Below are 27,972 nucleotides of genomic sequence, written 5' to 3' on the forward strand. Positions count from 1 at the left end.
ACGACGAAATTATTCTTAACCACATCTCCGGCCATTCGTCCATCGAATTTCATTTTCTGCAGCGTTTCAGTTCCGAAATCTCATCCATGGAGATCAAAGTTCTTACCTTTCTGTAGTACAGTACCAAAGGTTCCGACCATTCTGATGTCAAAACATTCATCGAAAGTTAGTTTTATTCAAGAATTCTAAATCTGTCCGATGAAATGATATCAAAGAATTTCGCGCATTATACATATTCGATAAATTCAAAAACGGATTGGTCAATTTCTCTACAACTTACAATTGACATGATAAAGGATGCTTATTATTATTTTATATCTTGCACTTTCGATTTTTGATTGCAACTCTCTAAGTCAACTTTCACAGTTGCTTTACAGATAAGTCCGTGGTAACATATGTTGGGATCAAATACCTGCGCCTGCAATTGCCACGTTCTTGTCAATGTTCATTATAAATGCGAATTTGGGCAGTAGTTGTAAATATACACTAGTTATAAAGAGGTTCGCACGTCAGTGGTGATGATTGATTGGTTCGGTTACTTTTCTTCTCACACTTTCTTTTTTTGTTTCTTCTGGCTTTCTTCCGCTAATTGTCGCTTTCATCTTACAATTTCTTTTCAACTTGTCATTTTGAATCATTTTCTATTCAGCTTCCAACGTTTTTTTGTTATACATTAGGAAGTTGTCGAAGGTAAAAATTTCTTACATCTCAAATCTCACTCGAATCTTGTCATCTGTTTATGCGTAATCGCTCAAATCAGGCAATTCATATTTGTTCGGGTTAGTAAAAAGAGATAACTTTTTCAGTATTCTCGTATTTCACGGTGTATCACTTTCACTGATTGTTACCATCACGTGTAGCTCTGATCTAGGTTGTCTAATAGTTATTTGATCTCACCAGCTCTGCGGCCTTCACGGTCGTCTCGTATTTGTGCGTTATGAATGGAGGAACGGAAGATCAAGTGTTGGATTGAAAAAATTTAGAGTTCGTATATCGTAACATTGGTGAATTAGGATTAGGTGCAACATAAACCACCTGATTACTTATTTCGTTTCTGATCATTCAATACTCACCAACTTCTGAGCGACAAAAACGAAAACCAAAACTTTCTATAATCACTGCATGAACAAGATGTTCTGCTCTTGGCACAGGTTTAAGTGATTCTTCAGAATGTGTAGAACCTTAGTATTTTTATTTCTATGATTATTAATTGTACAATTCGAATTTCGAACGTAGTGACGTCACATCCTCAATTCTGACAATAAGATTCTATACTGAGAAAAGAGTTTACATACTGTTAACAAACATCTATTTTGATACGGCGAAATAAAGGTTTCGTTATTGTTATCAACTTTTAGTTGAGCTAGATATGATTTTTTACCTATTAACAAAATTCTATCGATCATTATTTGCCTTGAGTAAAATTTGATAATAATAACGAAACATCTATTTCGCCGTATCCAAATGTTAACAGTAAATAAAATCTGTTCTCAGTGTAACTCATAGATATTCAGGTATAATGATAAACCGTTAAGAACACTGGAGAACCAGTTCCACTGGCTACGAATGAACTTCTCCATACGCTGCGGATATATAGCAATTGCATATATTATAAACTTCGATCGCCATATGTTACACGGTTATTTTTATTAATTTCAATAATTTTCTACCGTCTAAATGTATTATGAATAGAAATTCGTTCAATCATCATCATTATGTTTATAACATCGACAATAGTTTGTACATCAGTTCAATTCATGCCTCTTACTTGTGTTTGGCATCCAAACGGGTAGCAAAAATTATAACAAATAAAATTAATCAAATGAAGGATTAAAGTCTACAGCTGGCAAGACGTTGACGTCAGTATACAAATACAAAATTACTTTATGTGGGCAACTCGGAGACGTTTAATTATATATTTAGGTATTTTCAAGCAACCCGGGTTAACTGGTACCGGAAATTTGGAGAGTATTCAAATTCGGACCTTGTATTTTTTCTCCCGGATAGACAATTAATCGGTTCTACAACGAAGGCCTTATTAGACAATTCTGTTGACAATTAACCGGGCTGTGCTTATAGCGAGGTAAAATCGCTATTAGTCTCTACTCTCGCTGGGTCTTAAAATACGCCGACCATTCGACCTTGCGACGCCTTCAGCGTCCCGGCAGTTTCGTGTAATACCAACCAACGTGGGCGACTGCACGTCGGCGTCCCCCAGGAGGAAATATTCCTGTGGTTATCTTACCGGTGACAAAAACCAGCCAGGCTTTGTCGTTGGGTCGAAAAGAAGAATCGGTGACTCAATCTTCGAGCGTTTCTGTCGTTGATAGAAAACCCTGTCGTTTTATTGAGGGAGACGCACGATCAGTCGGTTTAGCTCAATCACGCTGAAATATTTCGGATCAATTTAAGGGTTTCAAGGAATGATTAAAAACGAAAAAAAATCGAAACAAAGAAATTTCCATTTAATACACAGATTCTGAATACGAAAAGATAATTCTGGAACTTAGCATCCGGTAGCTGATGTCACCTGCAGACTGTAAAACTAGGGTCACGTGTGTAGCACGTGTTACGTCATTCCTGAAGGATATTCATTGGCTTGGTATTACAAGTAGTAGAATAGTTATGGTAGAGCGTCATAACGGCACAGAATAAACTTCAATTCACAGAAATATAGGTGAATTTTTAACGCTAAAATTTCCTTCAGCTGTTGCTGAAATGCTTTCAACAGAACTTTGAATGTACCGAATATCAAAAAATAATTAAATAACATTATACACTAGGGTGTTTCGGAAAAAATCTTATTCTACTAAATTAAAAGTTCACATTAAATTATAACTATGTTATGAGATTAAATTAATAATGAAAAAGTCACCAGATACACTTGTCAAACATCAACTGGAGACATAATATTACAAGTGTGGGGTCTTCTCTGTGACGTAAATTGATATTATGATTGATATAAGTAATAAAAAAACATTTTTTTAGAAACACAAACTCAGAAAAATGTAAAAAAGTTAAAAATCAACCGAGCGAAATCTTCCACATAACGTAAAACGCTCATCTTTTCACAGAATCTTTCTTTTAACCTAAACAAACTTTTTAGGTTGTGTCATGGTCGAAAATAGCAAATTTTTTTTTTTTCGAAACATCCTGTTACATACACTTCAAAACCCAATGAAAAGGGTACTCGGAAAACATTAAATTTTCAGTCGACTTTGGCAATGTATTTCTACACTGCGTCAGTTCATGTAGGTATTCGTCACAAACACAATTCCATGTCTTGGAACTATGAAAGGTCGGAACAGGGATGCCCTCAGAGGTACATGTGGTGGAGAAAAGAGTAAAAGTAACTCATTCTACGGTTGTCAACAGATTAAGGATAAGAAAGCCGCTAAGAATAGCCGCTTCGCAGCGAACAATTTCAATATATGGTTAAATCTTTTAAGCTTCGCAACTCTTCCTTTCTAAGGCATATATAAACAGTAACCATTTGTTTCATGACGCGACTCATTTTCGGTTTCGTTACAACGTTAGTGGATGCAGTCCAAAGAGCATAATTCGAAACTGCGGCCATAAAAATTGCAAAGATTATTTATAGGTCTGGCGATATCAACTTTTCACTTCTGCGACCTGTTTTTACATATGATCATGCGTCTTGAACAACTGCTGGATCAGCGAAACGTTGCAATGATGTGAGATAAACGGGAGCATGAAAAGTCGAACGCGATAGCAATTGAGACGAGTTGAAGAAAGCATTGCCAACTCAAAACGAGTACAATTAAGTTGAATGTTGATCGTAAAGTATTGTGTTTTCATTTTCAGTTGAGGCCCTGATCTACTGGCGCGACCCTAAGAAGTCTGGAATAGTATTCGGCGTGACTCTTGGAGTGCTCCTGTCTCTAGCCTACTTCAGTCTAATCAGCGTGCTGGCCTATCTCTCCCTCATCACCCTGATCGGTACAGTCGCTTTCCGCGTATACAAAACTGTCCTGCAAGCAGTTCAGAAGACATCAGATGGGCATCCTTTCAAGTGAGCGTCGGAATCGGTTGATGTTATTCAGGGAAGGAATTCCCGCGGCGGAATGAAAGATATTGAAAGACTCTTTTTTCCAGGGACGTTTTGGATGTCGACCTCAATGTGCCAGCTGAAAAAGTCCACGACATCGCTGACGTTGCAGTTGCTCACGCAAATGCCGCCATTGCTGAATTGCGCAGACTCTTTCTAGTCGAGGATCTGGTCGATTCCCTCAAGTTCGGTGTTCTTTTGTGGTGCCTCACTTACCTCGGTGCTTGGTTCAATGGCATGACCCTTATCATCATCGGTGAGTTTTAACGACATCATCCACTGGTAGTTTTTGCCACCTTGAAGGTAAATTAATTATCCGATTATCGCCCGAATAGGACCAAATATCGTTTGGATAATCGAAAATTCGGATATCCGAATAGCAGTATTCCGTTGGAGAAAAACGCTGATACGATGAAAGTGATACAATATATTTACGTAAAACCGATTGACGTGTCATAAGTACATTTTATCTATTTCTCTGGGACAAAGAAAAGGATTTCCATCTGCTTCACAATGTCAGCTCATATATAACAAGATGTAAAATTCCATCTCAAGTCTTGTTTTTGCATAGCTCTACAACGGATGAAAACTAATCGCCATTCAGATAACCGACGGTTCGAATAGTCGATGTTCTACTGTATTGGCTGGTAACTTTATTACCAAGCCCAGAGGAAAATGTTTTCTTCGAGTACATACATGTGCAAATGTATTAACCATATATATTTAAGATACACTTGACTTGGATCGTTGTGAAAACAATGTAAAGTTGACACACTAATTTTATAGCATTTTAAACGTTTTTTCAGGTGTGGTCGCTCTGTTCACGTTGCCGAAAGTCTATGAGACGAACAAGACGCAGATCGACCAGAACGTCGAACTTGTTCGTGGAAAAATTAACGATTTAACTTCCAAGTACGTATATTTCATCGAATTCTTGTTCTGAACCTTAAATGAATGAGGTTTATACCAAATGATGTGGCAAATTTTCATGCATATTTTTGTTTAGTTTGTACTTGTTTGATTCAGAGGTAATACACTAGACTACGACAATCCATTTTACAACGGTTATCACTGTGATCTGTAATAATCTGATAAAAATATAAGCCGAGTTTTTGGTAATCCGCGCATCGGTGAAAGTGGGGCAAACAAGTCACAGGTTGTGGCGCAAAATGAGAGTCTGGTGGAAAAATGGAACAGTGATGCAAAATGGGGTCCTGGATGAAATTGGACCTTGTGAAAATTGTACAAAGTCCAATTTGTTCGAAGGAAAAAACATTTTACCCCGCTTTCTCCAAATTCGACAAAACTTTGACAAGATTATTTTCAATTGATTAGAAAGTCAACCTAACGCTGCCTGAAGTAATTTTATTTGATAGCGAATCTGCATATCCTCTCTTTTTCATCCATCACTGGACATCGAAGGCTTTTGAAAATCGGTATCACGAATCAAAATCTTCTTCCTGCATAGGTGGAATACAACGTACAGACACGTGTTCGGTTCCAGCGATAATCTAGCTTCCCAAAATCCCGAGGATTCCAACCTTCCCGTTTCCTTCCTACCATCAAACATTTTCTCGTTGGCTGAGAACCTTGAAGAGAATTCTTCGCCACTCGCCAGTCATGATGAAAAAGATATCCTTTGCCAAAGCGTTGATCGGGTTTTTCAGAAGCAGATGACAGCGGCTTTCAACCGTCTGATCACTACGGCGAAGTTGTGCGACGACGAGTAGGCCATTTTTTTCATCGTTTTACGCTCTCATCGCTCTAATTAAACTGGCTTATTACTGTTTTAAAGTTTCATAATTTCGTCAAGTCGAAGTCAAGTTTTGTTAAAACCCTGAGGGACTGTTAGGCGTTAGGAATCTTGCACCAGATTTTGCCAAACCTTATCAAGTTGATTATTATTGTTTTACAGAGTGAAGGCAGCCATCCCTATTGGCAAAAAGTCCGAGCCAACGAAGGAGGAGTAATGAATTGAAGGGGGGGAGGATAATTCATCGAGAGTGCGAATTCAAACGAAGGAGTCGCTAAGTGTGCGTTGTGTGTTGCGTGTATGCTTGTGTGAATGTATGTGAGGGTGCGAGACAAAGCGAGGAAGGAGAACCTTCAAAACGTAAAGTTGGGGCTCCAACGATGAGGAACAGTAAGCAATGCTTGAGTAGAAGATGGAGGAAGAGAGTGGAGCGAAGAAAAAAACCTTGAGGAAGAAATTCGCGAGAAACGAAAATGGTTTAACCCATTGAGATGGCTTTTGAGAAAATCGAAGATCGGCGGGGGGCAGAAGAAGAAGAAGAAGAAGAATGCAGCCAAGTCAACGTTCTTTTGGCCCGCGCATATACATGATATCTAAATATATGTATACATATGTATATTCCTCGAAGAATATGTGAAAAAAGAAAAGGAAAAAAATTAAATTATAACAAGTAATGAAGTATCGTAGCGATTCATTAATTAATTAATTATCAACACTTATTCGTTGTTTATGGTGGTAACATACATACATACATACATACATATATATATATATATATATATATATATTATATATTATATATATAAAATTAGAGAGCTATAAACCGCGATTGGGGATAATTTTAACAATTATACAATATATACGTCTTCTTTAACGATTTTATCTTCCTCAATATAGGGTAAAAACCCTAATTTTGCGACAATTTTTAATTGATCAAATTATCATTACAGGTATTTATTATCTGTCCTACTTCGAAAACATCTTTTTTTTTTCTTGTCTTGCTCTTCTCCGTACCTAATTATTACTCTCTTATACACTATAACCAAATTCCCTCACTACTCCTCCTTTCCACCCTGCATGCCCCATAATAAAATTCATCGCACCGTCACGACCACTTGAAGAGGAAAAAAAAATGGAAAATAATTGAAACAAATAATCATGTATTATAAGATGATATATAAGAAAGTTAAGTACACTCCTTTTTACGCAACTAAAAGAAGCTATTTAAACTTAGGAGAATTATTATTATTATGTCCCTATATATATATTGACGCGTTGTATACATCAAAAGCTTATGCCGCATGCTACGCGTCCGCGACTGTGTTAAATATATGCGTTTCCACCTTCTTATATGATCGAAATCCAGCGTAAACGCGCCTGACGAAATTGTTTTTTTTTCCTCTTTTCTTTCCTAATTTTTATCGGTAGTTCTTAAGACATTATATTATATATCGATCGAGCGTCACCGAGTTTTATTTGTTATAACAAGAAAGAAAAGCAAGAGTAAATAAACAAAATGAATTTAAAAGGAAAAAAAAATTGGCGAGTCAATATATCTCCTTATATACATTCTTATTATTATTATTGTTATTATTATTATTATTATTATTATCATCATTATTATATTATGAGCGTTGCGAATTAATAGTTTTTATTATTATTACGAATTATGGTGAAAATGATTATTATTATTATTATTACGAATTATTATTAATATAACTATAGATATACACACGTAATACATAAATGAAGTAAATATTGAATTATAACGACAAAAATAAACATGTGTATACATATGTTTATACATATATACACATATATATATATATACATATATTTATATTTATTACGGTAAACGATGAAGGTACAACTTTACATTATATATATATATATATATGAATATATATATACATATATAAATATACACATATGTATGTGTATAAATGAATTCACTATCTATGTATAATAATGTTGCGACCACGTGTTTTGATGGGAGAAAAATAACAAGAAAAGAAAAAAAAAAGTTTACAGCAAAGTGTTATAAGAATTTGAATTGTAATACGCGTACTGCTTCTTGACGTCTCATTACTGCATCTGCATCTGCACGGTTAATTTATAAATAAACGATATTGATAATAATGATTGTTGCGATTATTATTATTATTATTATTATTATTATTATTATTAATATTTAAAAAAAATCTTTTCTTTAACTACGGCTGTATAACATGTATGGATAATTCCAAAGATAACGAAATCGCGAGCAAATTGTTCTGAAATTTTTTTAACGAAGTCGATTCTTGAACCCGCACTTTCGAAAATCGCTTTACAGACATCGCTTTACAGTTTTTGATTTCGTAGGCTGTAGTACCACCTACAATGAAATCTGAATGTCGTTAGTGTCGGCGTATAAACTTTCCGATAGATTTTTTCACAATGTGTGCCTGGTACGTTTATTTTAGAAGTATAGAGTCGAGTGCTGATTAATGGGTGCAATGACCCACGTGCTTGAAAACGAACGACGTCTATTTGTGCGATTTCATCTTGTGTCTGGTAATACCGCGAAAATTGATTTCGCATTTCTTCGCAGCTTTAACAGATTCTTATTCTCCCGGTGAACGCAACGCGGCGCTCAATTCAGCGAAAGTAATTAAATTTAGAATATATTTCTATATTTAAGTATTGATATATTTAGGTTACATAAACCGATGAAATTCATTCAACGCTGTATCCCTCGAGTATGAGCCGAGGTTCTACAGAGGTCACCTAAGGTCGCTCGAACAACCTTGTCAAGAACTTTAACATCGGATCCGGAAAAAGATTGGAACCCTATAACAATGCTGTACAACTTCATATTTTACGCTTTAGATCATATTTTTATCTAAAAGTGAATAACAGCCACCAATGACGGAAAAAGAATAAGAAAACAATAGTCATGTAGCGGTATCATAAAAATAGGTGAAATTCTGAGTGGTAGATCAATCCGGCTGAAAACAGTTCAGTGACAAGTCTCACGCTGCTTTTGTTGCAATAACGTACTGTTGTATTCATCATACACCGCACCGTACCTAATAAATCGATTCTTCTGCATAAGTTGTATGTTCTAATATTCAAAGATATAACTGTACAGTTCAAGTACACGATCTCAGGTCGTTTGAAAAAAAATTTCGCGGTATTATTCAACCTTGGACTGTGTAAATATGATTTTTTCGTAAAAAGTTGAATTTTCCGATCGCGTATGGTCGATACTTGTCATATTTTTTAAATGATCTGAAAAACACAAACATGTCAAGACCGTTTTAGTACCATCTCACCATTCAGTGAGTTTTCACAATCAACGATCATGGAGCACAATAAATATATTCAATGATTCTCGGATAGATCTATAAATCTGCAAATTCTCGTTCATTTGTTATATCCACAAAACAGCATATTCAATATATTGAGATCCACTATAAAATTTGTTAGAAAGCGTTTCATCTGTCATTTTTTTTTTTTTTTTAAATAATAATCAAAGTAAAATCATATTGCAAGTAGTACAGCTAGTGGAAATTAATTATCAAGAAATTGCAGCACGAATGAAGCTGGGGAGGAGAAGAGGCTCTGTAAATAGAAAACGCATTTTCCGTTCAGTTGCTGGCTGAAAAAGAAGAAAACGGAAAAGATGGTATTTTTAATTCAGTGTAATAATAAATATATGAGCCCTGTTAGCCACACTCAATCCATGAAGAATTTAACAATAAGTAAATTGTATTGATTTGCGAAAACGTTAAGAGTGTCATTATTCTACACAATTTAATGCTGTTTGCCTTTAAAATAGAAAAACTAAAACATTTCTTAATTTAAAGAAAATCAGGCAGTTTGTAATAAACGCTAGCATAATTTCGTGATTTGATAACTCAGTTTTCGATTAATAGTGTCATTCTCCAGCCACAGTCTGGAAATCACTCTTGTCCGTTGATGAAACGGGTAAGAATTCATGGACGTGAGGTTTTGGTAAGCTGCACCGTCAATTATCCGTAACAACACTCTCGTTGTCAGTTGTGGCATCGAATTTGCGCGCGACGTTTTAGTTGGTATCTTTAAAGGCGCATGCGCGACCTTGCGGCAAGGTGACCGTCTCCATCTCGGTTTAGCCGGCATATCATTCGCTTTTCGCGTGTCGTCGGCTTCAGATCTGATACCGACATAGGAGCTGTGCAAGATCCGTTTCCGAATCGAAACACAGCGATAAAGCCTGACTGGAAAATGTCCATATCAGATGTGGATCACGAGAAGAGGAAGCAGATATCAGTGCGGGAGATTGTTGACGTCGAGAACGTCGCAAACTTGAAAAAAACTTTCAACCGACACCTCCACTACACCCTTGTCAAGGATCGCAACGTCGCCACATCTAGGGACTATTACTTCGCCCTCGCCCATAGTGTCAAGGACAATTTAGTGTCCAGATGGATTCGCACTCAGCAGTATTACTACGAAAAGGACCCCAAGGTGAGCATCTCGACAATTTATCAACTTCTAAGAACCAACTCTACCGTCGAACACCCGAATAACTTCTTATCCAAACCCCATCCCAAGCTTGTCATTCATGTATCGGAAGTTTTGATCGATCCGGTTTGATCGACGGCTAAATTTTTCACTTACGATCCTGACTTATCGGACTAAACAAATAAATATACATCTAATGCGATATTTAGTATCGAGATCGTCATTTTGTGATTTGGATGGCTCACAAGTCTGGACCATTTACTCTTCAACAACTTTATATCAGAGTCTTAGATGAAGCTTGATCGGTCGATGTTTTCTACTCCCTGCCAGTGTCAAGATCAGAAATGCGGTTGAATTTACATATTCAATGATCAGAATTCGGGCGGGTAGACGTGTGCCCCTATGAACCATGAAGATGTCGTTAGTCAAAACACCGATCAGACCTTGGTCGCCTATTCACCAAGTACATATACCATCGTTATCATCGTTAACATAATATAAATGTCAATAACCGTGTGGGACCAACGATAATTGACAGTGACACAATCATCACTAGCATTCTTTCCTAGCGTATTTTTCCATCATGGCAAGATTAAAATTATGGGTACAATTTTAGTTATTGTTAATACATTTTTTCTTTGGGTAATTACATTGTGCACACGTTTAGTCTGGTCTAAAAACTGTACGGAGAACACGGAGATCATATTCGTTGATGAACCAACTTTGAGTACCTACACAGTAGTAGGAAAAGGAAAACATATAATAACAGTGACATTCGGAGTTCACGAAAGCCACGGTGTTGTAGTTGAGAAAGAATTTATTTTATAACAGATACGACAGCGGGACTGTTGCGAGATACGTTTTAACGGCATAGAAACCGATTCGGAAGGACAGATGGATGCCTCTTATTTTTTTTTTCAGTTTTACCCGAATACACGCAGGTAGAAGTCCTTGCACCGGCGGAGGAAAGCCATTCACTACGGCTTAACAATAAGATCAGCCCTTTTTTTCGTGGATGCGTCTTCTCTCTCGCGATTGACAGTCGAGTCGACAGTAAAAATTGTTTACGCTGACTTTGGCGATGCCAATTTTCAGTTAAAAATAACTCCTCTGTTGTCGTGATGGCATGTGCAGATTACACGTAATTTATGTTAAACTCAGGTAACTTTTATTTATCTCAATAACGGAGTACCAATACATGATTTTATTTACAAAAATTCGAATCTGCTTGCAGATACAGTTCGAAAAAAATCCGTTCCTTAGACCAACGATGAACAATCGGTGCTTTAAAGCCTTTTACAAATCGTCACCAAATAGTCAAAGCTCTCTTAGCACCCCATTAGCAGTAATCGAAGCTGAAAATGCGGTATTCCTAGATTATTGCTGTCTGAGGTGAATGTCTTTTCAATCAGTCACGGAATCTAGTTTAGACTCTAGACAGTCCAAATCGATTAAGTTAGTTTCATTTGTGTCTGTATTAGCGATACGAATTTGTTGTTACACGATTAACTTCTGATTACGTGTCGTTGAAGTTTTATGTGTGCTGATTAGAAAATAATTGAACTACTGAAGTAAATAACTTTTTGCATACCTAATTATAACTCCACCTTCGTCAGGTGTTAACGAATATTAACACGATAAGGCGATCTGAAATTACTGTGCAAGCTTTTGCCAACACAATTCAAGTTTCACGATCACTCGATTAAGTCACATATATTTTTCTGAATAAATAATTCAAGTTGTGCTTGAAGTTCGATGACCTTGATCGGAACCGTGAAGGTCAAACCTCGGTCAGTTATATACGTGATAGAAGGCGTGGTTTGATTCGCACTAGATCATATAGAATCGATCTAGTACATATGTACATGTAATATACACATGTACCAGATTTCTTCAACCTGAGACTGACAGTGAGACGAATTTTTTCAAAAACCATCACGATGATACGATATGGTTTCATGTGCACTCGAAATTGGAAGTCAATGGATTACAGAAAGATGCAAAAGCGTATTGAGTTCCTTTTCCATCGGTTGTGCAACGAAATACAATTATAAACAAGATCTGCCCTACCTTCTCCTAGTAACTGTGGTAACTATATCGCGTGCACCACAATGTGTGTGACAACAAATCGTAATGTGTGCCAAGGTACAACAGTCTCTTCTAATACACCAGCAGTAGGTCCAAGATTGGTTGAAATGAGTAACAGAATATCATCCGTATAATTTTATCCGTATATCAATTGAAATGTAACTCTAGAAGAACGAAAAGTTGCTGAAAGATCGAAAACAAAAATTTATACATTTTCTTCTGATTTGCATTTGATCTAACGATTCGGTGCAAATTGTTAAGTTATGTAAAGGCGAGACCTGTGAATTTGAAACAGCTGCCGACCGACCGTTTTTGGATCGGTTCCCAGTTTTCCGAGTATAACCGAATGCACAGCTTTTAATGCAAGGTGAAAACTTTTTCACGTCGAATGCCTATATTATGTGAGGTTTATGAACTGGTCTCTGCAAATTCTTCGAAAATATGACGGTTTACTTCGTACGAGTTCATTTTACAGAACTGTAGGATCATCGAAATCGCGAGGTCTTTCGACAAGATTTCTTTTTCATCTATTTAAAATCTATAGCTAATGATAAATTTCTTTCGAATCGTATAATCGGCTCTATGGTGATTTTTTTTCAATAGTTCAACGCAGAAAAAACCTCTCAACTGTCTCAAACAAAAACTGTGGTTCCAAAATATTTTTCAAGATTAACTACTGCAATTTTACATTCCAAAAATAATCTTTCTTCCATCATTTCTGCTGGTTCTATAAATTCGTTTCATGGAATTGATTGTACACCCGATAGATTCTTCAAGTTTACTTGGCGCCCGTAATAAACCCTCACTGTAACAAATAGTAATGCACGATCTGAGCTTGTTAATACACCGTGTAAGCGTAATTGCGTAATAGTTTATAGCGGTTCTTGATTGGCAAATATGTTAAACCACGTCGAAGTATCATGATGACTATTATAATCATTACCGGAGTACCATGCAGGCTATTCTTAACATAGGGCTTCTGAGAACAGAAGGTAATTGATCCGCAATGTACCAGTAAAAAATTGCACTTACAATTATCCTTGATCTCGATGTAGTGTAGGTCGGATGTTAAGATGCTTATAGAAAATAATGGAATAAAATATACTCAATTGAATGCACAGACTTCAAATTTGTTTCTCGTTTTTTCCAGAGGGTCTACTACCTGTCTCTCGAATACTATATGGGCAGGTCCCTACAAAACACAATGATCAACTTGGGCATCCAAGGAGCTTGCGACGAAGCTATGTACCAAGTAAGGAATACTAATAGAAAACCTTTACTCTTACGAAAAAGAAAAGTTCAAATTCACGCTCAACTTTGTGGGTAAATACACAGCCCGAACTTGAAAGTTAACCCCAATTGAACTCAATTGGTGGTACGCATTTACCAGCAGCTTTGAGAATAAACCCCGAAATGTTGAGGGTTCTTCCATAAAATAGTTGGGTGTAACCATTGCGCTTGGGAGTTACTGTGAAAAAGGATTGGATTTAACCATGAAATCAGAGCCTTATCATCACGGTTGATTGTTAAACCCAAAATGTTGAGAGTTATCACTCAAGAACAGTCGGGTTTAATCGTCAACTTCGGGATTATCCTTAAAGTTGAAGTTAAGCTCCGAAACTTCAAGGGTGTATCAGAAATTTGATTTTTCTTCTGTAAGTGTAACACTGAATGTTAGGTATTTTTGATCCATGAATGTTCCGTAATGACCCGTTGAATGATTGACGCAGATGGGCTTGAACATTGAGGAGTTGGAGGAGCTCGAAGAGGACGCTGGACTCGGTAATGGAGGACTCGGGCGTTTGGCTGCCTGCTTTTTGGACAGCATGGCGACCCTTGGTCTGGCCGCCTACGGGTACGGCATAAGGTACGAGTACGGAATTTTTGCGCAGAAGATCAAGAACGGCGAACAGACGGAGGAGCCCGACGATTGGCTGAGGTATGGCAATCCATGGGAAAAAGCTCGGCCCGAATTCATGCTTCCAGTGAATTTTTACGGACATGTGATCGACACCCCCGAAGGAAAGAAATGGGTCAACACGCAGGTGTGTGTTCCTTCAACGTACAACCAAAACGTCTCGCGACTGCCAAGTTATTGACCTGCAATTTTCTCCTCTTTCTAGGTCGTCTTTGCCATGCCGTACGACAGCCCGATCCCTGGGTACAACAATAACTACGTCAACACTCTAAGGCTCTGGTCAGCAAAGTCTCCCGTTGAATTCAATCTCAAATTCTGTGAGTACTCGCCTTCAGGTCACCTTGAAGCTGCTTCATTGCGTATGAAATTGTCACGTCGTAACTAATTTTCTCCTCTCCGTTTTTGGGTCGACGAGCTCACGTATGGCTGTAGAAAGTTTTTGGTTACACTGTTCCCTAATTATTGTGTCATGAGAGTGCCACCCATTCACTGAATACAAATAGTTTTACCATTCTCGCAGGCTACGTATCTCCTTTGATGGCACTGCTAGTTATTTTTATTCTAGATAAATTCCAGAGGCTATTACACTGCTTTTATTTCAATTTCAGTTAACGATGGTGATTACATCCAGGCGGTGATCGATCGCAACTTGGCAGAGAATATCTCTAGGGTTTTGTATCCCAATGACAATTTCTTTGAAGGCAAAGAATTGCGTTTGAAACAGGAGTACTTTATGTGCGCCGCGACACTTCAAGACATTATTCGTCGCTACAAGTCGAGCAAATTCGGCTCACGGGATCATCATAGAACGGACTTTGATATCTTCCCGGATAAGGTTGCGATCCAGTTGAATGACACTCACCCCTCGCTGGCGATTCCTGAGTTGATGAGGGTCTTGCTTGATGTGGAGGGTCTGCCGTGGGAAAAGGTGCATTTTTGACTGTGTGAATTCCATTGCCAAAAAAACCCGAATTTAGTGGAATACCGTGGTCTTCAGGACATGAACTTCAGTTTTTTTTTTTTTTTTGTCTAGGCATGGGACATCACCGTTCGCACCTGCGCCTACACGAATCACACTGTTCTTCCAGAGGCCCTGGAACGTTGGCCAACCAGTTTGTTGGAGAGCATTCTGCCACGGCACATGCAGATCATTTATCACATAAACTTCTTGCATCTCGAGAAGGTCAAGGCCTTCTTCAACGGCGATTTAGAACGCATTCGCCGCATGTCTCTCATCGAAGAAGACGGCGAGAAACGCGTCAACATGGCTCATCTTTCCATTGTTGGAAGCCACGCTGTTAATGGAGTTGCTCGCATTCATTCGGAAATCATCAAAAATGTCGTGTGAGTTACAATTTTAATCTCACCAGCAGTCGACCATCATTCACTGCCCTTTTATTTTCAGATTCCGCGACTTTTACGCCATGACCCCGGAGAAATTCCAGAACAAAACCAACGGTATTACTCCGAGAAGATGGCTGCTTTTGTGCAATCCAACTTTGTCTGATATAATTGCTGAGGTAGATGATTGTGCATAACGACAGTCTTACTAGTGCTTAAGACTTAAACGTTACTTTCAATGCAATGCTAATTGCCATTGCAGAAAATTGGAGACGAATGGACCGTTCATTTGGACCAACTTGCACAGCTCAAACAGTGGGCAAAGGATCCGGGCTTCCAGCGCAGCGTCAACAAGGTCAAGCAGGAGAACAAACTGCGATTGGCACAATTGCTGGAAAAGGATTATGGGGTGAAAATAAACCCAGCCTCGATATTCGATATTCAGGTGAGCCAAGTTGGCGATTATAGTTCGTTATGCTTGGAGTAAGAAATCGGAATCTGAAAATATCTTCGATTTGTGTTCAGGTGAAACGTATTCACGAGTACAAAAGGCAGCTGCTGAACTGCCTGCACATAATAACCCTCTACAATCGAATCAAGAGGGATCCATCGGCGCCATTTGTGCCACGGACAATTATGATCGGTGGTAAAGCTGCCCCTGGGTATCACTTGGCGAAGAAGATTATTAAGTTGATTTGCAGCGTTGGCAACGTTGTGAACAACGATCCGATCGTTGGTGACAAGCTCAAAGTGATCTTCCTCGAAAACTACAGAGTCACGTTGGCTGAACAGATTATCCCAGCTGCTGACCTTAGCGAACAAATCTCAACGGCTGGCACTGAGGCTTCGGGAACTGGAAACATGAAGTTTATGGTATGTACAGCACAGATTGTTGTAGGAACAGTGCAGTAACGTAACTTTGTGAGGTTTCGAATATTCCAAAAAAATTGCAGCAACCTAATGTTACGATGATTTTGATATTACGACAATACTGCAGCTTCATTTCGTGAAGCTTGCAATATTTCAAATAAGTTTTTAGTAGCGTATCTTTGTAAATTTGAAATATTGCAGAAACAGCACAGTAATATCACAATGTTTGAGAGTAAAAAAATTTTTCCCCAGAATGATCCCGGAGTTACGACTTTCTATAGATATTCACATTTAATATTATGTAAACTTTGTTGCAGTTGAATGGTGCTTTAACGATCGGAACTTTGGACGGTGCGAACGTCGAAATGGCCGAAGAAATGGGCAACGAGAATATCTTCATTTTCGGAATGACAGTCGACGAGGTTGAAGACTTGAAGAAGAAGGGCTACAACGCTTATGACTACTACAACAAATTACCCGAAGCAAAGCAGTGCATCGATCAGATTCAGGGCGGATTCTTTAGTCCAAGTAATCCTGACGAGTTCAAGGATATCACTGATGTTTTGTTGAAGTGGGACAGGTTTCTGCTTCTTGCTGACTATGAAGCCTACATTAAAGCTCAAGATCTTGTTTCCAAAGTTTATCAGGTACGTTCAAGTTGTTGTAGATTAATGCACTGTTCACCTATGCCCCGCAAACTGCTGAAACAGTTTATACGTAGTTCCAATAACTTTTTCCACTATTATGCTTAATTTTTCAATCGCTATTGCAGATTTATTTCGACTTTCAACTGTAGACCATTCATATTTCTTTAAATACACATTGCAAACATTGAATTCACAAAATTTCTGTTTTCCAGGACGAGAGCAAGTGGGTGGAAATGGCAATTCACAATATTGCATCGTCGGGCAAGTTTTCGTCGGACAGAACAATCGAAGAATACGCTCGTGAGATTTGGGGCGTTGAACCGACTTGGCAAAAACTCCCACCGCCGAACGAGCCACGTGATATTTAAACGAAGATAATTATTAAATATACAGATTGGGAAATTCAAGGAATTCCCCAGACTGCCACTTCCTCGTTCAATTCTGAAACATTCATTCACTTCGCATGTACACGCGATACCTGAGCTGCGGTCTCTTTTTCAACATCGCGTTTACACTCGCAGATGAGAAACAACGATTGTCGCCAATTCCCTCAGGTGTCAGCACTTATCTAGTAGTTCGTTATTCGCGCATATATACCATGTGTAAGGAAATTTTTTAACTTTCGAGAGCAAGATTAATAGTAATTTTCAAATACCACACAATTGATCAAAGATAACAACTTTGTTTATATTCAAAGATTTTAATAGTGCATGTTATTAGGTGATTAAATATATAAAATTAGCACGTCAAAGATATGTAATGCAATCGATAGTAAATTTTTTTTATGTTGTGCGTAATTAATGAAACGTGTTCAAAAGACGAATGAATGAAAAGAAGAGAAACGTTAGAAAGCACATAATATAGTAGCTCATCTATTAGGGGGGCTAATCAAATCTCTCTGTCAATGTGTAATATGCAAATGCAACTCTTATTGTATAACTATGTAAGATAGTGAATTGCTGAAAACGTGGCGATAAAATGACCAGGTTTCTAAACATTGAAAAGTTATGAATTGAAATCAAAATCAATTTATCTCATCGAAATTTTAATTGTATTGTTATTTACTTAAGGATTATATTAGTACATACATGGATATTCATTACTACACGCACTTGTTGCCCTGAGGGCATACATCAATTTTCAATGCTCTCGTACAGCTGGTATTTCGATTAAGCAATTAACCCGGATAAATCACATTCGTATGATGTTATATAAATATATTATATTATTATACGTTAAGTTATACACTATCGAAATATTATATTCATCAGTTAATTATTAACATTGTGTTCAAGTGCCATTTTCGTATGAATGTGGGCCAGCTGCTCCTATGAAAATAAATTGTATCGTTGCTACACAATTTTCACCATTTGCTGCCACTCTAGGAATGTGTTTTCCATCTTCTCTCCTCCGAGGATCTTAAATTTACTTCAAAATTACAAGTAAGTGAATATATATCCTATCTGTGTAACAAATACCTAATCTCAAGTTCTAAGCCCAAATAAAACCCCATCTAAAGACCTCTGGTAACTGGATAATAAATTTGTTTCACTGTTTTGGCGAAAAATGAACAGGTTGATTACACGTATTTGCTCTCAATAGACAGTTGCGCAAAAGCTCGTTGATAAGGCTTATTAATAACCGCACTGAAATTATTTTATGATAAATCACGTAACGTTATGACCAAAATTCAGATGTATTTTATCCTGCAATTTAACATGTGAATACAACTTAATACATAACAAATCACAAACCGAAACTTATGAAACGTCATATAATTTTTCATGTATTGCATTTTATAATCTATACTTGATGATGTATTACGTGATTTGTTATGTATGAATTCGTATTCACATGTTAAATTACATGGTAAAATACGCCCGAATGTCGGTCATAGCGTTATGTGATTTATCATCGAATAATTTTCAATAGGGAAAATAAACTGCGTCTTGTATTTGGGATTTGAAATTTGGTACGCTACGTAACTTCCCTTGCATAAAACCTCGTGTCGATAGAAGTCCGGACAGTTGTAAGGCAAAAGCAGAATTAGCGCAACACTATCCGTGCTCAGATGAAACGCGATACGTGATCGAGATTCGAGAACACACCTTTCCAACCTAAGCAAGTCATGAATCGTTGGTACAATCAATCAACTACGTATCGACGTTGACTGAGGATATATTCATATCTTCATTAAACGATATCGATAGCAGAACCATAATCGTCGCTCCCACGTTAGCTGCGAGTGTGATTCCGAAGTTCGGAAAACCCTGTTTATTTACGTCTCATCGTTAGCCGTTGAACCATTGCACTCCTCGCGCAGAAAGTGAGAATCATTCGATCACCGCGAGTTTTGATCGCGCCAATCACGTACAGTGTTCTGTACACTTCGTGACAAGTTATCTAGAATGCAACATTCGCTTTATTGTTACCGGAGTTCCTTCGACTTCCAAACATAATTCGAATGGTCAGCCTACTGACACTAACAATTTGTATTCTCAAAGTGCGCCGTCTGCTCAGTCTAGCCTAATAAATATTTATACTGCAGCACCAAACACAGCCGCAGAAGATATCGGCAATATCAGTGTGACATTGTGTAGAGGCGGCGTAGCGACGTGGGTGTTTTCTGCGAGGTATATTATATCGTGCAAATCGGTGATGCTGCCGTCGCATATAGGATGCTTCAACACCCGATTGGGGAAGGCAAAAGCCTTCGAGAGGTTCGAGCTGTTCGACAGAGATGCCGTCACGCTAGTAAGTAAATAGCACTGATCGACGCGGCTCTGTTCTTTGGTTAAGTATTTGCGCGATGTGCCGCTTGTTCAAATGCTGTTTTCCTGGAGTTTATCCACGAAAACTGATCACCGAACGTTCCGATCAGGTCGAGCAGACTCGGGTAAGTTCGTGAAAGTGTCACAACATATTCCGAATCTTCTTGAACTGCTGTCAAGACTCATTCGAGCACGCTTCGTGACACTAGTGCAAATAAAATATATCTTTAATATGGGGCATTCCACGCCAATTCGACCTGGGTTTTACCCTTGGACCTCTTCGATCCGGCCCGCGATTTTTTCTATGATTGTTCTCACTTTGAAAGGTACTCGGTTTTTTTTTGATTTTTTTTTTAGACAATTTGAATTTTCTACAAATTTTAGAAACTATTTTGTCGACCGACCAAAATTAAAAATTTGAAAAAATTATGACAAATCCTGCGTCAGATATCATAATTTTCAAGCTTGGACCCGGAGTGGACCGATTTTCCCTTCTTACTGTTACCAAACTTTTACTGGAAATCAACGTCAAAAAAATTTTGCTGAAACATTTTCGTATATCACACCGGATTTTTAAAAATATTTAGATCTTTCGCGAAAGATATTTTCTCTTCTTTATTTTACTAATGAAAATAAAATTACAAATAATAAAACGGTTCCGAAAAATCTGAAAATTTTTTCAAAAATCCCATGTGACATATAAAAATGTTTCAGCAACTATCCATAGTAAAATGACTTTTGCTTCTAATTTTTTTGACGTCTTTTCTGGAAAAAGCTTGAAAACAGTAAGAAGGGAAAATCGGCCCACGTTTAAAAATTTTTATATCTGACGCAGGATTTTTCAGAATTTTTTCAAATTTTTAATTTTGGTCGGTCGATAAAATCGTTTCTAAAAATTGTAGAAAATTGAAATTAAGTCGAAAAAAACCAGAGGACCTTTCGAAGTGAGAACAATCATAGAAAAAATCGCGTGCCAAATCTAAGAGGTCAAGGGTAAAACCCAGGTCGAATTGGCGCGGAATGCCCTATATATAATTGTTCTGTTGGTTTGTTGTGATCGTGTAACTTCTGTACGACTTGTCCGATTGAAGTCATATTCGTACAATATATATGTATTCTCCGGACGATGATTCATAATTATGCTAAGATCCGATAGGTGGCAATTGTTAACACATTATTGCGCACCTACCGGAAAGAGCAAGACAACGTCTGCCGGGCCTACTAGTATTTCTACAGAATACTCAGTTTTACTCTGTTTAGAATTTAGAAGCTTAACCATTGGTTAAGTCAAAATGTTAACACGAGATCAGGTCACCTATAAATATGTACTGTCAAATTATCCTGCCGCTTTAAGATATGATTAGCATTAATTTGCTTTAATTTATGCTATACCGTTTCGAATTGGTAAAGTGTGTTCGTTGAAAATACTCAGTTAGAAGCATGAATCCTGGTATTGCTCCCAAAATAGTTATTTACAAAAAATCAAAGAGTGGTGTTACACGATGCTCATATCAGATCACACGTGACATATGTTATTATGATAAAATTGTAATTATTATAGTTTATCATTCAGATAACCAGTGTTTTTTTTCATAGTTCAAGACTCGTGTTAAATTCCAGTACTATGCTTTTTTTTTTTGTCAATGTAATTCCTCGATTTATACGGTCCTGGTATAACTTTATAATAACGAACGTTGGCAACCGCGCGTCGAATGTCTTGCGACAAAACAATGTTGTGGTCAAAATCCGGAGCAACCGATTTAATATGATTTGCACAAAATTGTCAAGTTTTGCTAGCTTGTAGAAGATTTGAAAAAATGCTTGAATCTTCTCCAGTTGAATCTTTCCACTGAGCCTTAGATGTACATGAATTTCTGTAAGTGTTTCCGTATTCACATTATCCTTCTGCAATGTTTGAATTCGTCACAGGCAGAGAGGCTATTTTTATATTTTTATCTCATCGCCATCCGATCCTCATTTATCGTGACATTCGCACTTGTGCAATATGCAAAACACGTGGGTATAATTGAAAGTTACACGCCGTGTAATTGAAAGTTAAAATCACCGGTGTTTGATGATTTGTAAGTGACCATTCGTTTTGCATCTCAATAGTAATTCTATTGCTGGTAAAAATACAGCAAACAATATTCAGAAATTATACGTCTCCGCTTGTCAGTTAACGTTGCTGAAAAAACAATAATTATGTTCATTTCAATGAGTCAATAGTGGGCGCATATCGTCACATTGTATGAGAGAATACTATTATTCTTATTATATATATGTTGAATTGACGGTGTCGTCGACGCAACGCACGCAACTATTCCTGGATCAATAAAAGTCACTACTTACGATATGTAACACACTTCGTGAACAAAAAGGCTTCTCTGCGCACCTCCGAGTTCGATACTCGATAGCTTGGTCGGATATTGAATACCATTGAAAGATTTTGTTGCATGCAAGAAGAAAAATATGCGGATCAATGATTTTCAGAAACAGTGTGGATCCGCAGTGGAGTGTGTGAAAAAACTATCGAGGATGACCTGGAGGAGCGCACAGCTCCAAAAAACTGATCCAGAAATGCACCCCTACGCTCGGATGCGAATAATTTCGTTAAACGGGCTCGGGGTCAATGACCGCGGGCGAGCTTTCGACCTTGACTCTCCTTTATGTACGGATCCTTACCAATCCTTATGAATTATCCCGAAACCCAGTTCCTGCCACTCGGTATAATCTATGCATCCAGAAAATCAAGTCCTGCAGTTACTCAACAGTCATTAGATGTCAAGACTGGGTTATTTCACTCATCCGTATTGCTACAATGTTATTCTATGTATCGTAATCGCAGGTACAATTTTGCAGAAATAATTCAACTAGCTGCAATTTTGTAATCGATTTAGCAAGTATATACATATATGGGGCATTTCATGACTTCTCAATCAAGATTCAACACATTGGCTTTATAATTTTTTCTATGAAAGTACACGATAAAAAACGCCCTCGTCATTTTTTTTCAGAATTTTTCGATCCAGCGTATCTGAAATATGATTTAAAAAGTTGAAAAAAAACCCAATTTCTAAAATTTGAAAAAAAAGTCAAAGAAATCTTATAACAAATAACAAAATTTTCGACACCTGTTAGAAGATGGAGATTACATAACTTCAAAAGATAAGTAAGAAAAATGATTTAAAAAAAAATTAAAATTATTATTGGATTGCATGTTTGATGTAAGAATGCACATACAAGCTCATTATAATATGGGCCGAAAAATTTCTAATCAGAGAGATATTATAATGAGCTTCTATGGTCACTCTTATGTCAAACATGCAATCCAATTATAATACATTTGTTTGAAAATTTTTTTCTTATTTACTTTTTGAAGTCATAAAAACTCCGTCTTCTAATAGTTGTAAAAATATTTGTTATATTTTATAAGATTTTTCTAAATTTTTACTGATTTTAGAAAGTGATTTTTTTCCCAAGTTTATAATACTTCAGTTAAATAATACTTCAGATACACCGAGCCGAAAAATTCTGAAAAAATTGCGATCGCGTTTTTTGTCATGTGCTTCCATAGGAAAAATTATAAAAGCAATCTGAGATATCGACGTAGAATCTTGATCGAGATGTCATGGAATGCCCCATATGAAAAAGCAGACGTCAAAATGTTGTGTAAAATTTGTCTAGCCTTTGCAAAATTTTGTCGCTGTCAACGATCAGCAATATTTGAAACTTTACAGAGTTACGCTGCTGTAATGTTTCTACATATTTTAAACTTGTAAAGTTACATCGCTGGAATATTGAGATGTTTAAAACTTTAAAGAATTACGTTGCTACAATGTTTTCACAGTATTGCGGGATTATTCGGCGTGGACTAAACGGCTTATGTTTTGCTAATATGATCTCATATTTTGAACGTACCATAACATTTTTCGCGTCATTTCATCCACTATCTTATAACTCAATTCCATTTCATTCCTTTTATGCTTCAGTCTCCCTCGTCTTCTGGACAGGAAATTCGTTTGAGTCCTGGCACTGCCGTAATCGTCACTGGATACGTACCCTTCAATGCGATTAGGTGAGTAGTGGGCTTAGAATTTGCAAACCCCTTATTGCAAATTCGCAGCGAGTAACGACCACTACTAAAATTAGGAGTTGCACTTTAGACTTTGATAGATCGCATTGATTCATTGCGATTATTTCGCTCACCTTGTTCCAGACTATCCTAAGATAGTCATTGAATCAAATCCATTTACGGATCTATATATACATTGAGTTACGAAATCGATTATGCAGCAAAACTTCCCAATAGCGGACACCTTCGGGACCAGAAATCGTGTCCGCTATTGAAAAATGTCCGTTATACACAAAATGGCTAATTATTTATTGCACACATATGCCGTATTCTCTTTCGGATAAAACAACAAGGAACAGTTTCGTTAGAGTACATATCGTTGGCTCCTATGGAAACAGATGTATTGACGGGCCAGATAGAACGGGTGTATCTCAAAAGATGCTACAAGTTGTGTATAGAGCTCTGTATACACTTGCTGTAGCATCTTTTGAGATACGTTGGTTCTATTTGCCCGGCGAAATACGTCTGTTTTCATAGGACCCATCGAATATATGTAGCAGGCTCCAGCGTGCGCGACGACACATCACAGCCAAGAGTTCGGAAAGGAATGAACAAACTGAAATTTTTTCAAACGTATCCGCTATTAACAATCGGAAGTTTTTTCGCCGAAAAATGGTTATTGGGAGATATATTTTTCATTAGAACCAATGCTTTGCTGCCGGGCACTTCTAACTCTTCAGGAAGTTCCACTTTGCCAAAAATGAATATATCTCTGAAACGATGCTACGTCGCGGGTTGTTTCTTTGGGATTCAATGATTTCTGACTACTGGATCTAAGAAAGTTATGAAAATCATCGAAATCTAGAAAAAATTACTTTTTTGTTTGTAAGTGTCACTTATTTTGACTATTGTCCAGGCCTACACACCACTGGCGCGACTCAGGCGATGATAGCTCCATTCTGTATTCAATGCCAAACACAGATGTGCAAAAATTGTTGAGTTTCATCTAAGAAATGCACTGCGAAAGAGCGTGCGTCAATTAAATACACTAGATCCGTCGGTAACATTGTCATGCCAGTCTTCGAGACTCGTTAATTCTATAAGATCATGCGTCAATTGCCATAAATTACAGGTTCTTCTTTAGCCGTGCGATTATTGCACGAAACTTATTTATTTTGAGATATCCGTGTTCGGCATTGAATATATGTATAATGAGGCTATCATCGCCTGAATCGCACCAATGATGCGTAAGCTTGGAGAATAGTCAAAATAAGTGACACGTATGTACGAAAAAGTCAAATTTTCTATATTTCGATGATTTCCATGACTTAGTTTGATCCTAATACTGACAAATCATTGAATCTCAAAGGAACAATCTGCTCCATAGCATCGTTTCGGAGGTATAGAGACGTTTCACTCTGTCATTTTCATCGAATGCTGCGACTGAGCTCAATCACTTCTACGCTCGCTTCTATGAAATTATTAAACAACTGACGAATTGAAACGTAAGATAGCTGCAACAATCTAAATCTGATAGGCAGATGCAATGGCCCGGCTGAAAATACCAGCTTTTAGTGAAATTTTTTTTTTTCGTTATGTGGTAAAGCAAAGGGAATAAAATGAAATCAAGCTCGTTCAAGTTAATATTGGGATTTTTTCTGGTGATAGATTTTCGGTGAATCTATCGTGCAATTCATCTGCGGATAATGTGGCTCTACATTTCAATCCACGATTGCAGAGGGGCTACGTAGTCAGGAACTCAAAGCTGCGAAATCAGTGGCAAGAAGAAGAAAGATGTTCGTCTTCCGGTCGGAGCGGATTTCTGTTTCACCGAGATACTTACTTTCACCTAATGATATTTTGCACCCCGAACGAATACCAGGTACGAATTTTTTTATTGCGCGACATATTTGGCTGAGATCGAAAATGTCGGCCGACATCATCTCATATTTATTTCAGATTCAATTTTAAAGGCTTTGTTCCTTACCCCGTTCCAACATTAATCAATTCGATGTGAGATAATGGAAGCATGACAGTCTGCACGAGGTTTTCGGAAGCTTGATTATGCGTTAAATGAACCGAAAACTCTCTTCAACGTCATATTGCCATTCCCCTGTATTTCCGCAGATAGCCGTTGACGGTGAGCATTTTTGCTCGTTCGCATATCGAATCCCCTTAGCTGCTGTGACGGAACTTCAGGTTCAGGGAGACGTCGAAGATGTCAGAACCAGGGTAACGACCTTCAAAGAATACCCAGACTATAAAAATTACCCGCCGAAATACAACCTCGAAGTTTTTACTGACAAACCGTTGAATAACAAATTGGTGAGCCAATCATATTGAACGCTTTAAAGAAGTCACAAACGAGCTAATTCTCGTGTGTCGTGGTCTTCAGGATATTCCGGTCACCGTTTCCATTCCGGAAGGCATCAGAGTCGGGAGTCGCATATCCGTCAAGGGGCGACTAAAGCTGCTTCCCCACTCGTAAGTAAGACTTGAGGTCTCATATTCAGTAAATTCCATATTTCTAACTCCCACTTTTCCGTATGAGAAGTTGTTATAATTACTTCGAACATGGAAAATTGAATTACTTTAATTCAATGATTTTGGTCCCAATCGTCGCGGCGCTTCGTAATCTAGAACTAGTGCGATTTGGAGTTGGAATAAAACGTGGAAAAAAAAAACAATCGCTTTATTCAAGAATGTTTTCTTAGCTTCAAAAGCATCCGAGCGGAAAATTCATAGGTTGGCACGTCGAAATCAGTCAGACTAACCGCTCATCTTCTTTCTCGACAGATTTTACCTCAATTTGCAAAAAGGGCGAACGATATATCCTCATCCGGAAATCGGGCTTCACTTGAACCCGCGGTTTCTCTTCGGTAGCGCGGAGCCATGCGTTGTTATGAATTGTTGGCAGAACGGAAGCTGGGAACACGAAGAACGACACGAAGGCGTTCTGTCTTGGGGACCAGGTCGAGAATTCGTGTTAACGTAAGAATTCTGTTTCGAATTATCAATCTGTAAGTTGTTTCCAGTTTCTTCACCGCTGATTTCTTGTACGATCTTTTATACAGCTTGGCCTGCGAGTACGAAGCTTATACTATATGGTTGGGGAGCAAGATGATCGGCGAATTCATACATAGAGTTTCCCTCGAGAGTATCGACACCATCAAGATCTGCGGTGACGTGGTCATATACGAACTCTGCGTCACGCACGCACCCTAGAGTCTATCGCATGGTAGATTAGATACAACGATTCCTTTTGCCAAAGAAGCTTTACCTATTAATTAAGAGAGCAAGTCCATTAATCAAACTTTTTAACCATCCGGCATTTTGACTCTGGGTATTTACATATATATAAGTTCGTTTTCACGTACCTTCGACGGGCTCATTTAAATAGATTTTGCTCCGTTCAAAACACTCGAATTCATTCCATCATATCTAACTCAGAATGGTTAGATTATAAGAAGAAACTCAAACCGAAAATATTCATGAAAGTGACAATTGAGGTAATCTATTTAGTCATGTGAAAAGAAAAAAAAAAAAAAAAAAAACGAGCTGACAATACACAAGATAGAAGTATAATTCTTCACCGACCGTTCAAAGAGTAGATAATTATTTTATTTTCTTTTTCTTGTTTTTTTTTTTTTAATTCATGTCAAGTTGATACAAGTTTCTAATCTCCATAATTGGATGGAGTATTTTTTTATGTATTATATTTTTTCATTTCTATATTCTGCGAATAGCTGTCGGTGAATTGTTTATTTCAATATTGCAGATTTGATCGCTCATTCTTACATACCAAAACGTCACACGAGAAAAAAAATAGATTAATAGGATAACGAACAAAAAATACAAATGAGATTCTTGTATACACTCGATAAAATGTTTCGCTTCATCAAAAAACTTAGATTGCGAAGATCCTAATTTTCACATCGCATCTTCATTTCATTTG

General features: G+C 37.5%; 3 protein-coding genes and 1 long non-coding RNA gene across 10 annotated transcripts in view; 3 read left to right on the forward strand and 1 right to left on the reverse strand.

The window, feature by feature from the left end:
* Positions 1-7,961, forward strand: part of LOC124297242 (reticulon-1-A) — a 46,088-nt gene extending 38,127 nt beyond the window's left edge. For all 6 annotated transcript variants that reach the window (XM_046748053.1, XM_046748054.1, XM_046748055.1 and 3 more), the window contains 4 exons: positions 3,826-4,033; positions 4,117-4,325; positions 4,876-4,981; positions 5,985-7,961. In XM_046748053.1, the coding sequence (XP_046604009.1) occupies positions 3,826-4,033; positions 4,117-4,325; positions 4,876-4,981; positions 5,985-6,039 (578 nt within the window). In that variant the 3' untranslated portion in view covers positions 6,040-7,961. The remainder of the gene's footprint in view (positions 1-3,825; positions 4,034-4,116; positions 4,326-4,875; positions 4,982-5,984) is intronic.
* A 1,991-nt stretch (positions 7,962-9,952) lies between these two features.
* LOC124297241 (glycogen phosphorylase) lies at positions 9,953-18,534 on the forward strand. Its single transcript, XM_046748052.1, has 11 exons — positions 9,953-10,313; positions 13,549-13,650; positions 14,129-14,443; positions 14,522-14,633; positions 14,925-15,244; positions 15,350-15,660; positions 15,722-15,836; positions 15,920-16,102; positions 16,183-16,530; positions 16,845-17,174; positions 17,387-18,534. Exons 1-11 carry the CDS (start codon positions 10,071-10,073, stop codon positions 17,540-17,542), a joined length of 2,535 nt encoding a protein of 844 aa, XP_046604008.1. The 5' UTR covers positions 9,953-10,070; the 3' UTR covers positions 17,543-18,534.
* On the reverse strand, positions 10,699-27,199 carry LOC124297255 (uncharacterized). Its single transcript, XR_006906561.1, has 3 exons — positions 27,078-27,199; positions 19,161-19,164; positions 10,699-10,710 (listed from the first exon to the last, which is right to left on the reverse strand). It is a non-coding gene; the product is annotated as an uncharacterized LOC124297255 (long non-coding RNA).
* Positions 19,243-27,824, forward strand: LOC124297250 (galectin-6-like). Of its 2 annotated transcripts, none has more exons than XM_046748078.1 (7): positions 19,243-19,928; positions 23,935-24,020; positions 25,686-25,899; positions 26,145-26,342; positions 26,413-26,501; positions 26,814-27,008; positions 27,092-27,824. In XM_046748078.1, the coding sequence occupies exons 1-7, from the start codon at positions 19,833-19,835 to the stop codon at positions 27,240-27,242; spliced, it is 1,029 nt and encodes a 342-aa protein (XP_046604034.1). In that variant the 5' UTR covers positions 19,243-19,832; the 3' UTR covers positions 27,243-27,824. The 2 variants fall into 2 exon arrangements, with proteins under 2 accessions (XP_046604034.1, XP_046604035.1); XM_046748079.1 differs by lacking the exon at positions 19,243-19,928 and adding an exon at positions 19,938-20,070.
* The last annotated feature ends 148 nt before the right edge of the window (positions 27,825-27,972 follow it).

This window comes from Neodiprion virginianus, chromosome 2, assembly GCF_021901495.1.
Source record: "Neodiprion virginianus isolate iyNeoVirg1 chromosome 2, iyNeoVirg1.1, whole genome shotgun sequence".
NCBI classification, from domain to species: domain Eukaryota; kingdom Metazoa; phylum Arthropoda; class Insecta; order Hymenoptera; family Diprionidae; genus Neodiprion; species Neodiprion virginianus.